General features: G+C 42.6%; 1 protein-coding gene and 1 non-coding gene across 6 annotated transcripts in view; one reads left to right on the forward strand and one right to left on the reverse strand.

Annotated features, from left to right (window-relative positions):
- The window catches only part of LOC123334677 (RUN domain-containing protein 3B), a 48,724-nt gene extending 34,711 nt beyond the window's left edge, over nt 1–14,013 (reverse strand). For 3 of the 5 annotated variants that reach the window (XM_045166371.1, XM_045166372.1, XM_045166370.1), the window contains exon 1: nt 13,340–14,013. In XM_045166371.1, the coding sequence (XP_045022306.1) occupies nt 13,340–13,981 (642 nt within the window). In that variant the 5' untranslated portion in view covers nt 13,982–14,013. The remainder of the gene's footprint in view (nt 1–13,339) is intronic. The other 2 variants (XM_045166375.1, XM_045166374.1) reach the window with 1 other exon arrangement.
- Nucleotides 2,051–2,122, forward strand: TRNAC-GCA. The gene has a single exon. It is a non-coding gene; the product is annotated as a tRNA-Cys (tRNA).
- Nucleotides 14,014–16,902: the final 2,889 nt, after the last annotated feature.

A 16,902-nucleotide genomic window follows, 5' to 3' on the forward strand; every position in this document is an offset into this window, starting at 1 on the left:
CTTACTGACAAATCTAGACAAGGACACTATAAGAACAATCACAGACCAACCACTTTCATGAATGTGCAAAAATTCCAAATAAAATATCACCTCACTTAATGTAAAGATACATAAAAAAGATAATACAGCACAACCCAGTTTATTTATTCCAGGGTGGGTTAGCATCAAAACCTCAATTAGTGTGATTAACTACATAAAGAGAAAAAAGGAGAGAAATCATATGTTCACCTTGATAGAAAAAGTATTTGACAACATTTGCTGTTGTTCAGTTGCTAAGTCATGTCTGACTCTTTGCGACCCCATGAATTGTAGCTCGCCAGCTTCCCTATCCTTCACTATCTCCTGGAGTTTGCTCAGACTCATTCAGCATCCTCTTACAATAAAAACTCTCAGCAATCTATTAGTAAAAAGAACTAAGAAAAACCTACTGCAAACATCATACTTAGTGGTAAAACTATTAATGCTTTCTACAACACTGTGGTCCTAGGCAGTGCAGTAAGACAAAAAAGAAAAGCCATCAAGTTTAAAAAGGGAAGAAATAAAATAGGTAGAAGACATGACAATGTTTTCAGAATGCTTTGCACACACACAAAACTGCAAAAAATCTATTAGAATGAATAAGCACATCTGGTAAAATTGCTAATTACAAGAACAATATTTTTAAAAGTCAATTTAATGTCTATATATCAACAAAAAAGAAAAAAGTTTTTAAATTATTATAATACAGAGATATTAAATATGGAAGAACAAATCTAAAAAGATAAAATCTATATACTCAAAACTATGAAACATCTTTGAGAAAAATTTCAGAATAGCTACAAATACATGAAGGGATGGAGATTTTTTTTACTTATGGATTGCATTTAAGTCTTGTCAAGATGGCAGGTGATGTATAGATTAAATGCAATCTTAAAAAAATTCCAGCAGATTTTTTAAATGGAAATTGACAAGCTGATCCTAATATCTAGTTTGCAAAGCCCAAGAATAGCCAAGACAGTCTTGAACACAAAGCTGGAGAACTTATATTTCCAAACACCAAGACATACTACAAAGATACAGTTATTAAACCAATATGATATTAGCTCAAGAACAAAGAGATTAATGGGACAGAAGAGGGAGTCCGGAAGCACACACACGAATGATGCCATCACCTTGTCGTTGTTCAGTCGCTCAGGCACCTGACTTATGACCAATGTGACATTTGAGTGTAGTGAGGAAAGCACGGTCTTTTTAATAAATGGTACCAGGGAAGATCCCCCGGAGGAGGCCATGGCCACCCACTCCAGTAATCTTGCCTGGAGAATCCCATGGACAGAGGGGCCTGAAGCGCTTCTGTCCACAGGGTAGCAAAGAGTCGGACACGACTAAAGCTATTTAGCACATGTCAAACTGATTTTCCTAAGGAAAATATTTAATCTTGACTCCTATATTTCACAGCATAAACAAAAAATAAAGTACAGGTGGACTGTTGATATAAATGTAAAAGACAAAACTAAATCTTTTAGAAGAAAACAGAAGAATATTTTCATTACCTTGGAGTACTAGACCAATTTCTTAAGCAGGCCACAATAAGCACGAACCAAGATGGAACTTTATGATGGACTACTTCACAATTATGAGTTCTATTTATCACAACATAAAGAGAATGGAAAATCAAGCCACCAAATGGGGAAAGATACTTACATCACATAGACTCAGCAAAGATCCACATAGAATGTACAAAGAATTACACAAAGAAAACATCAGACATTCCAAATGATAAACCACTTGAACTGGCATGTCACAAAAGAGACTCTCCAAATGGCCAACAGACTTATGGAAAGGTGCTTAACTTCAACAGAGATAGGGGAAATGCAAATTATATAAATCCCCATGTGATACCCCATCAAACCACTAGAATCGCTTAAGTGAAGACAGAAAAATTTCAAGTGTTAGTGAGGATTAGATAAACTGGAATTCTCATACAGTTGACCCTTGAGCAACATGAGTTTGAATTGCATGGGTCCACTTAATGCAGGCTTTTTTCACTGAATACAGTAAAACACGGGTTTCCCTGTTGGCTCAGATGGTAAAGCGTCTGCCTGCAATGCAGGAGACCCAGGTTCAATCCCTGGGTTGGGATGATCCCCTGGAGAAAGAAATGGCAACCCACTCCAGTACTCTTGTCTGGAAAATTCCATGGACAGAGGAGCCTGCTAGGCTACAGTCCATGGGTATGCAAAGAGTCAGACAGGACTGAGCGACTTCACTTTTCACAGTACTACACAGTCAGAGGTTGGTAGAATCTGAGAGTGCATGCTGATGCAGCCCACTGTGAAGTTACATGCAGATTTTAGGCCATGTTCAGAGTCAGCACCCCTAACCCTACTCCACTGTTCAAGAGTCAACTGTACACTGCTGACTACCATGCAGCCTGGTACAATGCCTTTGGAAAACTGTTGTATCCACTGAAGCCAAACATCTATATACCATATCACCCAGGAATGCCAGTTCATTTCAGTTCAGTCGCTCAGTCGCGTCCGACTCTTTGCGACCCATGAACCACAGCACACCAGGCTTCCCTGTCCATCACCAACTTCTGGAGTCCACCCAAACCAATGTCCATCCAGTCAGTGATGCCATCCAACTATCTCATCCTCTGTCATCCCCTTCTCCTCCTGCCCTCAATCTTTCCCAGCATCAGGGTCTTTTCAAATGAGTCAGCTCTTTGCATCAGGTGGCCAAAGTACTGGAGTTTCAGCTTTAGCATCAGTCCTTCCAAGGAACACCCAGGACTGATCTCCTTTAGGATGGACTGGTTGGATCTCCTTGCAGTCCAAGGGACTCAAGAGTCTTCTCCAACACCACAGTTCAAAAGCATCAATTCTTCGGTATTCAGCCTTCTTCACAGTCCAACTCTCACATCCACACATGACCACTGGAAAAACCACAGCCTTCACTAGATGGACCTCTGTTGGCAGAGTAATCTCTCTGCTTTTCAATATGCTGTCTAGGTTGCTCCTAACTTTCCTTCCAAGGAGTAAGCGTCTTTTAATTTCATGGCTGCAATCACCATCTACAGTGATTCTGGAGCCCAGAAAAATAAAGTTTGACACTGTTTCCACTGTTTCCCCATCCATTTGCCATGAGGTGATGGGACCGGATGCCATGATCTTAGTTTTCTGAATGTTGAGCTTTAAGCCAACTTTTTCACCTCTCCTCTTTCACTTTCATCAAGAGGCTCTTTAGTTCTACTTCACTTTCTGCCATAAGAGTATCATCTGCATATATGAGGTTACTGATATTTCTCCCAGCAATCTTGATTCCAGCCTGTGCTTCCTCCAGCCCGTTTCTCATGATGTACTCTGCATATAAGTTAAATAAGCAGGGTGACAATATACAGCCTTGACGTACTCCTTTCCCAATGTGGAACCAGTCTGTTGTTCCATGTCCAATTCTAACTGTTTCTTCTTGACTTGCATGCAAATTTCTCAGGAGGCAAGTCAGGTGTTCTGGTATTCCCATCTCTTTCAGAACTTTCCACAGTTTGTTGTGATCCACACAAAGGTTTTGGCATAGTCAATGAAGCAGAAATAGATGTTTTTCTGGAATTCTCTTGCTTTTTCCATGATCCAGCGGATGTTGGCAATTTGGTCTCTGCTTCCTCTGCCTTTTCTAAAACCACCTTGAACATCTGGAAGTTCATGCTTCACATATTGCTTAAGCCTGGCTTGGAGAATTTTGAGCATTACTTTAATAGCGTGTGAGATGAGTGCAATTGTGCGGTAGTTTGAGCATTCTTTGGCATTGCCTTTCTTTGGGATTGGAATGAAAACTGACCTTTTCCAGGCCTGTGGCCACTGCCGAGTTTTCCAAATTTGCTGGCATATTGAGTACAGCACTTTCACAGCATCTTTCAGGATTTGAAATAGCTCAACTGGAATTCCATCATCTCCACTAGCTTTGTTCATAGTGATGCTTGCTAAGGCCCACTTGGCTTCACATTCCAGGATATCTGGCACTGAGTGAGTGATCACACCATCGTGATTGTCTGGGTCGTGAAGATCTTTTTTGTACAGTTCTTCTGTGTATTCTTGCCACCTCTTCTTAATATCTTCTGCTTCTGTTAGGTCCCCACCACTTCTGTCCTTTATTGAGTCCATCTTTGCATGAAATATTCCCTTGGTATCTCTAATTTTCTTGAAGAGATCTCTAGTCTTTCCCATTCTATTGTTTTTCTCTATTTCTTTCCATTGATCACTGAGGAAGGCTTTCTTATCTCTCCTTGCTATTCTTTGGAACTCTGCACTCAGTTGCTTATATCTTTCCTTTTCACTTCTCTTTTTTCACAGCTGTTTGTAAGGCCTCCTCAGACAGCCATTTTGCTTTTTTGCATTTCTTTTTTTTGGGGATGGTGTTTATTCCTGTCTCCTGTACAATGTCACAAACCTCCATCCATAGTTCATCAGGCACTCTGTCTATCAGATCTAGTCCCTTAAATTTCTCACTTCCACTATATAGTCATAAGGGATATGATTTAGGTCATACCTGAATAGTGGTTTTCCCTATTTTCTTCAATTTCAGTCTGAATCTGGCAATAATGAGTTCATGATCTGAGCCACAGTCAGCTCCCAGTCTTGTTTTTGCTGACTGTATAGAGCTTCTCCATCTTTGGCTGCAAAGAATATAATCAATCTGATTTCAGTGTAGACCATCTGGTGATGTCCATGTGTAGAGTCTTCTCTTATGTTGTTGGAAGAAGGTGTTGCTCTGACCAGTGTGTTCTCTTGGCAGAACTCTATTAGCCTTTGCCTTGCTTCATTCTGTATTCCAGGGGCAGATTTGCCTGTTACTCCAGGTGTTTCTTGACTTCCTACTTTTGCATTCCAGTCCCCTATAATGAAAAGGACATCTTTTTTGGGTGTTAGTTCTAGAAGGTCTTGTAGGTCTTCATAGACTGTTCAACTTCAGCTTCTTCAGTGTTACTGGTTGGGGCATAGACCTGGATTACCATGATACTGAATGGTTTGCCCTGGAAACAAACAGAGATCATTCTGTTGTTTTTGAGATTGCATCCAAATACTGCATTTTGGACTCTTCTGTTGACTATGATGGCTACTCCATTTCTTCTAAGGGATTCCTGCCCACAGTAGTAGATATAATGGTCATCTGAGTTAAATTCACCCATTCCAGGCCATCTTAGTTCACCGATTCCTGGAATGTCACTGCACTCGTAGGTACATATATTCACCAAAATACATATTCATGAATATTCAATTAGTAATAGTCAAAGAGTGAAAACAATGCAAGTGTCCTATTTAGGCAGAATGGATATATATACTGTGGTACATTCACATCACAGACTGGATTTGTTGAGTGTTGCCTCATTGTGAATTTGAAATGAATGGAATAATACGTACCTTTTTCTATTTAGGTTATTTTGCTCAACATTATGTTTGTGAGATTCATCCTTTTTGTTGCACACAGCTGTAATTTAATGTTCAATGCTGTATCAAATTCAAAAAGAGGCAAAACTAATGGTGTTGAAAGCTAGGAGTATGTAGTAACTGAAAGAAGGGAAGGAAGAGATTTCTGTGGCTTTGGGTAGTATTCTCTTTTATTAGTAATATTGTATTCCCAGAACTTAATTATCTTCAAACTGGAAGTTTGTACCTTTTGTCACCTTCACCTTTTTGCTAACCTCCCACCAACCTGTTCTCTGTATTCGTGGGTATGGTTTCTTTAAGATTCCACATATAAGTAGGATCACATAGTACTTGTCTTTCCCTGACTTACTTCACTTAGCATAATGCCCTCAAGGTCTATCCAAGTTGTGGCAAATGGCAGGATTCCCCCCTTTTATGGCTGAATAATTTTCAATTGTGTATACACATCACATTTTCTTTATGCATTCATCAACTGATGGACACTTAGGTTCTTTCCATGTCTTGACTATTCCAAGTAATGCTGCGATCATCATGCAAGTGCAGGTACCTTTCTGAAACAATGATTTTGTTTCCTTTGGTTAATGTACTTTTTTCTTGAACTGGGTGCTGGATATAAAGCTGTGTTCTTTTTGCAAAAAAAAAAAAATCATTGTACACCTATGCTGTGTGTACTTTTCTATATGCATATGATAAATCAATGAAAATATATATTAAAATATGGGAGCAAAGTGTAGCTAGAAACAAGGCTAAATACATCAGTATGGTGTTCTACATATGTATCAGAGGCTGGCCACAGATTTAACACTGCTGCTGCTGCTTTTAAATCATGTCAGTAGTGTCCAACTCTGTGCAATCCCAAAGACAGCAGCCCACCAGGCTCCTCTGTCCCTGGGATTCTCCAGGCAAGAATACTAGAGTGGGCTGCCATTTCCTTCTCCAATGCATGCTGCTGCTAAGTCTCTTCAGTCATGTCTGACTCTGTGCAACCCTATGGACAGCAGCCCTCCACACTCCTCTGTCCACAGGATTCTCCAGGCAAGAATACTGGAGTGGGTTGCCATTTCCTTCTCCCGATTTAACATTAAGATTTCTAATAGCTTTATGAGAAAAAGAGAAGTTGCCAGCTACACATTCATTTGTGCCCAGTAGATATAAGTAGATCAACTGCCTAAAGATACAACTCTTGGTGCAAAAAAAAAAAAAAAAAAAAAAAAAAGATATTTCTCATAGAAATCTTCACAAAAAGAAGACATTTTTTGACATAATAAACAAAGTTCTTGACAACAATTTCAAGAAGATCCACTGTGATGGCTTCTAATGCTGACACTCAATGTAGGCTGCTGGAATCTTACCAAAGCAAGACAGGGGCAAAAGCAACTGGAGACAGGACAGGGCAAAGCAATGCAACCTACACACTCAGCTGCTCTCTGGGCGGACCCAGGATTATAGTTTATAAACCTATACGACTAATAGTGGATAAGCTTCACATATTTCCCCCTGAATATCGCATCTCTCAACCAAGTTCTGACATTTATCAATCAGCAGTGAGATTAACACAATACCCTCTAATGAATGTGTAGTGGACAGCAATTCTCCATTATCAGTTGCATATGAAGCCAGTTAAGCTAGGGGAAGGAATAAGGATCTTCTGTGAATGCTGAGAAGCTGACCTCTGACTATTAAGATGATCATCCTACCTCCACTGGGATCACCTACGATTAGGGCTCTAAGACTCTTTAGAAATGATACTGAATCTTCTCCAAAGCCATACAGTAACAAATAATGTTGATCAAAATCCCAACCCAAAGTTCTACTATGTATAGCATTGATTAAAAGAGCTTCAGCCAAAAATATAATCATGATAGGCAAGGTATGAACAGTCTGCTAAAGCATTCTCAAGCAAATACTAACAAGGAAAGTAAGTCACTGCACTTAAAGTTATTTAGATGATTATATCACCAATGATATTCAGTAACATTATACATATCTGCATTTTAACCACCTTGTTCAAGTACAGGAATATATCTTTTTTCCCCTGATTATTCAGCACCAGACGTTAAGAAGTTCAGAGAGCTAAAGCTCACTCACTGAACTTAGGTGTCTCAGTGCTTTTTTTTTTTTTTTTTTTTAAAAAACACTGGATAAATTTACTCATCTGCTTTCCTAGTTCACAACCAACTATAATGAGCATGTCAGGATGGGAAGCACAGAGGAAAGAGCTGGTAGAAACAGGCAGAGGTGCAGGAAATAACTGCTAACTTGGTAGGAAGAGCCAGCAAAGCAAAAGCAGACCAAGAACACCAAACACACCATGGGGCCATGTAGCAAAGAGCTCTGTGTACCTCAGGAGTCTCCAAGGGCAACCACTGCACAGGGTATATTCACAGAAACAGATCCAGAGTAAAGTCACTTTTAAGGATTCTATGCCGAGTCTTTTTAATAAGGTAGGGAAACATATAATGCTTTTTAAAAAGCAGTTTATCCACAATACTTTAAATAGTATTCTTTATTGTAATATAAATCTGAACACTTAAAATTGTAAGCTTCAGTTAAACAGAAGACTGCACTCCACAAAAAATGCTGAGTAAAGCACTGCAGTTGACTGGAGAATTTTAACTCAAACACTAGTTACAAGAAAAATAGGAACATTTCATCTCCCAAATACATTGAGAAAATGAGGCGCTATTCAAATGAGGTTATCTGAATTAACATTCAAGTTATGAAATAGTATCTTGACCTATAGAAAACTAAGAACTATGTATGTGTTATTAAAAGTACTTTAATTCTGAAAATCATCATTTGTCTCTACTATGCTTACTTCATCACACTATCTCCTTCAATCTTTCATTAGTCCTTTCCATACACAAGACAGGGAAGTTATGGCTTTATGTGGGAGTTTCTCATAATGTATTGGTTTAGAAGTTTGCCAAATGTTATTTTAAAATATTTATGCACCTATATTTAAATGTATATTTTAATAATTTTTCATAAACTATTATTGACCCACAGAAAGAGAACTTATATTTTAATTCTCCTTGTCACCAGAACTAAAATCAAAGGAATATGTAAGTTTTTTCAATAACCTATGAAGCTTAAAAAAAAAAAAACTAGTACCTGATTTTCTAGGATGAAAAATGCAGGTTAAAAAATCCTCAAGGAATTTAACAATTTTTGTAAATGGTAGAGAATATGCAGAGAAAATACTAGTTTGTACATAGAAATAAGTCAGTTTATGAACATTTTAGAGTTGAATGTGGAACATTTAGAGACTTTGATCTATTTTCTATCACAATCTGTAAAAAAAAAAAATGATTAAAGACTACTTATTTGCTGAGATAAGTACTAAGTGTTTTTAGTCTACGATATATCAATGTTTGCCGGGGACCAGCCCCGGCTGATCCAGGGTATTCGAAGGAGAGACGGCTAGGCGAGGGTCAGGGAATAACTGTTTAATTACACTTTAATTAAGGATACAAAGAGTAATAGAATGAGGATAGCTCAGTGAGGAAATTCAGTGGAGAAAAGCGGCTGAAATAAGGATAGCTCAGTAGGAAAATTCAGTGGAGAAAAGAAGCTGAGTGGCTTGGTTTACGCGGAAAATCAATATAACCCGTGACACCAGGTTAGCTCTGACCACGGAGGCCGCAGGCGCCCTCTCGAATAGCGGAAGGTGCCCCACCTTAGACACCTTCTCGAGTGGGTCTTAGAAGCCCAGGCAAATAAATGGTCACAGAGGACATCCACGCTCCAGATGGACGCTCAGCCGGAAGTTAAAGGAAGAATGACATGGGGAGACCAAGTTTCAGTGAACAAGGCCCGCACTTTATTTTCCAAAGTAGTTTTTATACCTTAAGGTATGCATAGAGGATAATGGGGGAAGGGGTAGAGTCATGCAGCAAGCCAGGCTTTCTTCCTGCAAACTTATCATATGCAAAAGTTCAGGTGATTGACATCATCTTCTGGCCAGGAGGCCTGTTAACATTTTAAGAAACTTATCTTTCTCTAAAGGTGATTATTCCAAAGTCAGGCGCCAGCCTTCCAAAAAGCATTGGACAAAGCGGCATTTTACATTTCTATACACCCATTATATCAATCAATACACTGCCAAGGACACAGTAGGTAAGGAGTATGGAGACTTAGCAGCAAACATTGGCCCAACAAGTGAAAAACCCTTCACCAATACATTTTCTAATCAATCTTTTAACTACTCAAAGGAATCTGTGTTTAGGCAGTTTAGAACATCTCCTGCCTCTCACAGTTGGGAGGCTCTGAACAATCACATGTGGCCGGAAAAACCTATTCAGGCAGGCTAGAGGATTTCCAAAGGAGTTTGTAGGTTAAACACTGTCACACCCAGGAATTATTAACTGGAGCTGTAAGCTAACTCTTTTTTCCAGAGAGAGGTAGTGGGGGACAGCCCCCCGTAAAGTCAGAGGTGTAGGTGAAAGCACAAAGCGGAAAGTAGGCAGACTCTGGTTTTGGGGGTAGATGCTTGAGAATTTCCAGGGGGACTCCTGAGGCTCGATCCCGCCTTTGCGTATGCCGAGCCTCCTTCCTCATGACCTTTGTCATGGGCGGAGTGCCTCACGCTGGCTCCGGGCAGTGATAGAATTCCAGTTGAGCTATTACAGATCCTCACTCAATATGCAATATGCCGGCTCCCAGCAAATGTTCATGAAAAAACTGATGAAATAATTACACACACAATCACAATGAACCAAAATTCAATTCCTGACTATCCTACCTAACCAAATAACTCACTTCCAAAGTTCGAACTGTAACACTGTTCTTAATATGAGGCATTTTCAAACCAAAAGAATTGTGTGGTTATGTAATAAAGCTGTAAACCTAAACTGAGAGTATGCCTAAACTGTGTAAGGGGTAATGAAAAGCATTACTGTATAAGTATTGATGCATATCACCTGTACTGATTAACTTGCAAAGAACTTAAACAGGTTAAAATATCTTCCCGCCCTCAACTAACATATGCCAGAACGCTAGTCAGGGGTGGGGGAGTTTGTTTTGGTTTGGCTTTCTATACTATTCCATTTTTCCAGAATACCAGTAGAGAATCAAGGTATCACAACATAGAAGGCACAATCCAAAATGTTTTTGTTTACATAGAAAAAGCACATGCCTCATCTAGCTACCATTCAGCATATGTCTACCATTACCCTGCTCATGTTTGGAGAAATTCAAAACTAAGTATGAACCAACCCATTCTGCTTGAATGAGTTCTAGCTTTTTTTTTTTTTTTTAAACTAGTTTTAGGGCTGTCAGTGAAAATTACCAATGATTCTGTCCAAGATTATTTTACAGATGAGAAAATTGAAAAACAGATTTGTTAAAGGACACAATTAATTAATGACAAAGTAAACTCAGAACTCAATTATATTTTCACTAAACCAGCTTCTTCCCAACTTAAATACGAAATCACGTCTGATCTGCTACATAAAAATTTAAAAATAAATTAATTAACAGATGTGGGTGAGATACCCAGATTCTGGTAATTCTGAAAGAGAGAAAAGCAAATGAAATTCACAAATATTGATTTCTTTCTTTTGCAGAATTCAAGGTGGGGATACTTAAAACACCCAAATGGCCTACAATGACTTTTCCCCCAAAACTAAAAGCCTTTAGACAAAATCTATCAAATAGATTTCATTACTAGAAAAGGATAATAATTGATATGCACCAACTATTTGAACATGAAGAACAGTGTTAGTAACATTATCCACATAAATAAATATCCAAGTTGAAATCTAAGCCAGAAACTGAAATTTATTATAGCTACAATAATGAAGTTTCTTTTAGCTACAATACTAAATTTATCATAAACTGCAACTAAAGTCAGCATGTATGCTCATTCCAGAATAGAAAAGAATAATTAGACAAACACAACAAAAATTCTGCTATCCCAGACAACTGTCCACACAAATCAGTGACTGAAATTTCTTAAACATGTAACTTAAATAAGGTTTAGATATGTCCCTTTCTTTTCCTGCACTGCCTCTGCTGCCATGACAAACATGGAGATGCAAAACAGTATCCTCCACTGACTTTTTTATTCATCAGTTTTTATTGTCTTTAAAAATTAGTAGAGTATAAAACCTCTCACAGTGTTTTACCCCAAACCTTCAACACCTACTGTTCTGAAGACTGCCACAATGATTGAGAGCAATTTATGTCAGCCCAGGTGTTTAAAGTTCCAGGTTGAAATATTTGGGTAATTAACATCATCCTACAAACACTCAAAATCACTTCAGCTGCCACCAGTAGGTAACAAAACTCTCCCAAAAACTGTAAGAAAGTTAGCCTTGTTTACTGTTCTATTTACCTAACTTAAAAACACTGCTACTGCTGCTGCTGCTGCTCACTCACTTCAGTCGCATCCGACTCTGTGTGACCCCATAGACGGCTGCCCACCAGGCTTCCCGGTCCCTGGGATTCTCCAGGCAAGAACACTGGAGTGGGTTGCCATTTCCTTCTCCAATGCATGAAAGTGAAAGGGAAGTTGCTCAGTTGTGTCCGACTCTTCGCGACCCCATGCTCCTCCGTCCAGGGGGTTTTCCAGACAAGAGTACTGGACTGGGGTGCCATTGCACTGCCTAGATGTAAAAAAAAATTTCATACAACCTATCTTCTTCAAAAGGTTGCATCCTAAACAGCACAAATGTCAATTCAAAAGATTCCATGTTAATATTTTACTGTTTATAACTCCAAGTGCCATAAAAGTCAGTGAGGCAGGTCTTCCTACCAGAGGGGTGAAGAGCTGTTAAGTCCAATGCAATTAACAAAAAAAAAACTGCTCAAAGTTACTGAATATAAGTCCGAGTATAAATATCTATATTCTGCTTAACACGCTAGACACATCTTTACATAAGGAAAAGAAAAAAAAAATGTAAACTGTAAAGGAGGGAATGGTCTCCTCATTCTCTTATTCTTACAGGATTTTTGATGGCTGAGGAAGAGTTTCATGCAACAAAGTACTTTTACAACAACTTGATGGCTCAATGATGTTCCTAAGAAATGAATGCTTAGGATTACCATGGATTTAATACCCAGAAACAAGACTTAAACAAAATGTGAGCATGTTAAAAGTCAGTTATTTCTGAAAACTAGGCTGGTTGACAGTAATTTCTAAATATATTTTTTCATTTATTTTATCTTTTAACTTTACAATATTGTATTGGTTTTGCCATATATCAACATGAATCAGCCACAGGTATACACGTGTTCCCCATCCTGAACCAATAAATATATTTTTTAAAGTAAGGGAATACTACGATTATAGTTACAAAACAAAGAAAGGCAAAACTTGAAATAAATCACCGACTAGGTATCCTCCACAGTCCTACTCTTGGTATCAACTGCAGAAATATCAGTAACACTGCAATTTAGAGTGCAGAAGACAAGGAAACACATACACACGCGGCTAGCATGGAGTAGGCACTCACTATCTGTGGCACGAAACGACAACGTATGTGCAAACAATCAAAAACAGAAAACAAAACGCACTCCGATTTGGGGGCAACACAGTCAATTACAGCAACAATTACTTAACGAAAAGCTGCCGGCAGGCTCAACACGCACTAAAAGGAAACGGCTCCTCCTCCCTGCCCTCCTCTTGCACTCAAACGCTAGATTGTGCATTGAAAACAAATCCTCCCCGAGCCCCGCCCCAAGCCCTACCCTCAGCGGCTCCCAGCACTGAAACTGACGGAAAGTCCGGGGCCATGGCGGAGCCCAGACCGGCCCCACTCAGGACGCTCTGGCCGCATACACTCCCGGCGCGGCGGCGGCGGCCGGGGCTCCAGCCGGTTGTCTCCGGGACCCCCAGGGTCTAGCGCTGTCCCATGCCCGCGGCGCCGGCGGCCCCCTCCTCTGTCCCCGAACGGCGGGCTGCGCCGTACCTGCACACCGTGATCAGGTTCCTCTTTTCCACGGCGGCGTTGCGGGCGCTCAGGCTCTTCTTGACGCCGCCGCCCCCGCCGCGGCTCCCTCCCAGGCCTTCCAGGCTCTGGGAGGCCATGGCGGGCTGACCCCTGGACCCTTTTGCCTCGTGCGACCCCGCCCCGTCCCCCCCCCCACTCCCCCCCCTCCCCCCCGCTTCCCTGGGCTTTTGCTCGGCTTGCGGCCGTGGGGGCACGGGAGGGTGGCAGGGAAGGAAAGGGGACGGAGGGAGGGTGTGGAAGACGATGGGGGACTCGTACCCGGGCACTGGCGGCTGGCGCACAGCACCAGAGCTCTACACAAATACACACACTCACACGCGCACAACAAAAGCACCAGCCCCGCTCTCCCGCACCGCCAGGAGCCGGGCTGCGCGTGCGGTTCGGCGTCGGCCGCTCTCCTACTTCCCCAGGGATCTCGGCGCCGCGCACGCCCAACCACCCGCACTCAGCCGCCACGCGCGCCCCAGCAGCGGACGCCACGGGGAGCCACGGGCCTCGAGCGCGCAGCCCCTCCCTCTCTGCTGGGGCCAATCGCCGCGCGCGAGGGGCGGGGCTGCCGCGAGGACCTTTGAAGCTACCTGCAATGGCAGCCCACTCCATTACTCTTGCCTGGCAAATCCCATGGACGGAGGAGCCTGGTAGGCTGCAGTCCATGGGGTCGCTGGGAGTCGGACACTACTGAGCGACTTCCCTTTCACTTTTCACTTTCATGCATTGGAGAAGGAAATGGCAACCCACTCCAGTGTTCTTGCCTAGAGAATCCCAGGGACGGGGGAGTCTGGTGGGCTGCCGTTTATGGGATCGCACAGAGTTGGACACGACTAAAGTGACTTAGCAACAGCAGAGCCCGCCCCGGCGCGTGGGCAGCTGTCAAGAGGCCGGGCTCCCGCTCGCCACCCGTGTGCTGCAAGCAGTCTGCACACTGGGGAGCAGCGCCGCAGCTGGCCTGGGGATTGTGGGATGCGGTGCTCAGGAGTGCCCCGGGAACATTGGCGACCCTTTCCCGGAGCCCCGCTAATGGTTGGGATCGCTAGCTCTAACGGCTGACCCTATTGCCGGAATCCGACTCCCCAGCCTAGTGGTATCCGTAGCTACAATGCCGAGCCTGCACTAGCTCCCGCTCCCTCACCTGACCCAGGGCCTGACTTCCAGGAAGGGAGCGGATTTTATTGGTGGTGGTGTGCTTGCGCGGGGGTTTTGGTGGTGGTGGTGGGGTGTGTGTGTGGGGGGGGGGTGGTTTGGTGGTGGTGGTGGGGTGGGTGTGTGTGTGTGTGTGTGTGGGTTTTGGTGGTGGTGGTGGGGTGTGTGTGGGGGGCGGGTGGTGGTGGTGGGTGTGTGTGTGGGAGGGGGCGGGTGGTGGTGGTGGTGGTGGGGTGTGTGTGGGGGGGGTGGTTTGGTGGTGGGGGTGGGGTGTGGGGGGGGTTGGTGGTGGTGGGTGTGTGTGTGTGTGTGTGGGTTTTGGTGGTGGTGGTGGGGTGTGTGTGGGGGGGTGGTTTGGTGGTGGTGGTGGGGTGTGTGTGGGGGGGGTGGTTTGGTGGTGGTGGTGGGGTGTGGGGGGGTTGGTGGTGGTGGGGGGGTGTGTGTGTGTGTGGGTTTTGGTGGTGGTCATGTGTGGGGGGGGTGGTAGTGGTGGGGTGTGTGCAGGGGGTGGTTGGTGGTGGTGGTGGGGTGTGTGTGGGGGGTTGGTGGTGGTGGTGGGGTGTGTGTGTGTGGGTTTTGGTGGTGGTGGTGGTGGGGTGTGGGGGGTTGGTGGTGGTGGGGTGTGTGTGTGTGTGTGCGCGTGCGCGCGCGCGCTAACGCCCTCCCCTGGCCTGATGGACAACTACAAGTAGCCCAAGGAGGAAAATTGCCCGCAGAACATCCCTCCTGGGGCGTCTGCTGGTGAGATTTTGACGTCACTTCGCTCCTATCTTAGCCCCCAGCATGGCCTGCAGCCCGGAGTGACCGCCCACAGAAGTGCGCCGCAAGTGAACGCTGCACCTTTCGCCCTTCTCCAGTCCTGGGCAGTGACCCCGGAATTAGGAGCGGGGGGCGCGAGCCTCCGGGCAGTTCGGCTTTGGCTCGGCTGGGCTGCTCCCAGAGATGAGGCAAGGAGTGCTATCCACAGCACGGGCCCACTTTCCAGAGGTTCTCCACCCCTGACCGTACCAACAGGGAGGTCCTGGCTTTGACCCCGAGTTCTCCGGCGCTTATCTTGGTTGGCCATTCATCTCTCTTTGCATCAGTATGCCCAGATTTTAGAGTGAAGTCTTTACTCACAGCTGTCCCTATGATACCTAGCTCGCTGCTGTGCAGAAAACTGGTTTTCAATAAACGTTCGTTAAATGTAACTTGAAGTCACATTTGACATTAATATACTCTAATTTTACAGTTTTGGTGGCTCCAAAATCCATTAAACTTTCAGCTCTGGTGTTGACATTCCTGTCAAAGAATATTATAGAGTAGATACATAGATATAGTGTAGGTATCTCTGTACTTCTTGTATATTATACAAAGTACTACAGGGGGTACTGTTACGGTATGTTGAACGCTTTTAAAACAGAGCTTTGTGTATTAAAGCTGTAAATTACTAATTTCCAAGGTTGTAAAAAATTTTTAATCTCTATCTGAGATCACCAGGGCAGACTGAGCCCTTTCATCCACTCAGCCTAATCACAGTATTAACAGAATGAAAATACCCTGTAGAAAAAAACTGTCACAACTAATTTATTACAATAAATATTCGGACATTAAAATTATAATAAACAATGTAGACTTTAAACATGATCTTTCACATAAAAGTAGGAGGTTTTTCCAGGTCAGCGCACTGGTTGCCAAACATTTCTTGTCTGCTCTGTGATGAATGACAGAGAGGCTTGTAAGGAAGCTTATCCTACTCAAATCGAAATTGTTATTTAAATACAGATGAAAACTGCATAGAGAAAAGAATGGTATAGTGAAAATGAGTATACTACCCAAAGCAATCTATAGATTCAATGCAATCCCTATCAAGCTACCAACAGCATTCTTCACAGAGCTAGAACAAATAATTTCACAATTTGTATGGAAATACAAAAAACTTCAAATAGCCAAAGCGATCTTGAGAAAGAAGAATGGAACTGGAGGAATCAACCTACCTGACTTCAGGCTCTACTACAAAGCCACAGTTATCAAGACAGTATGGTACTGGCACAAAGACAGAAATATCGATCAATGGAACAAAATAGAAAGCCCAGAGATAAATCCACGCACATATAGACACCTTATCTTTGACAAAGGAGGCAAGAATATACAATAGATTAAAGACAATCTCTTTAACAAGTGGTGCTGGGAAATCTGGTCAACCACTTGTAAAAGAATGAAAGTAGAACACTTTCTAACACCATACACAAAAATAAACTCAAAATGGATTAAAGATCTCAACGTAAGACCAGAAACTATAAAACTCCTAGAGGAGAACTTAGGCAAAACACTCTCCGACATACATCACAGCAGGCTCCTCTATGACCCACCTCCCAGAATATTGGAAATAAAAGCAAAAA

The sequence above is a fragment of the Bubalus bubalis genome, chromosome 8, assembly GCF_019923935.1.
Source record: "Bubalus bubalis isolate 160015118507 breed Murrah chromosome 8, NDDB_SH_1, whole genome shotgun sequence".
Classification (NCBI taxonomy): domain Eukaryota; kingdom Metazoa; phylum Chordata; class Mammalia; order Artiodactyla; family Bovidae; genus Bubalus; species Bubalus bubalis.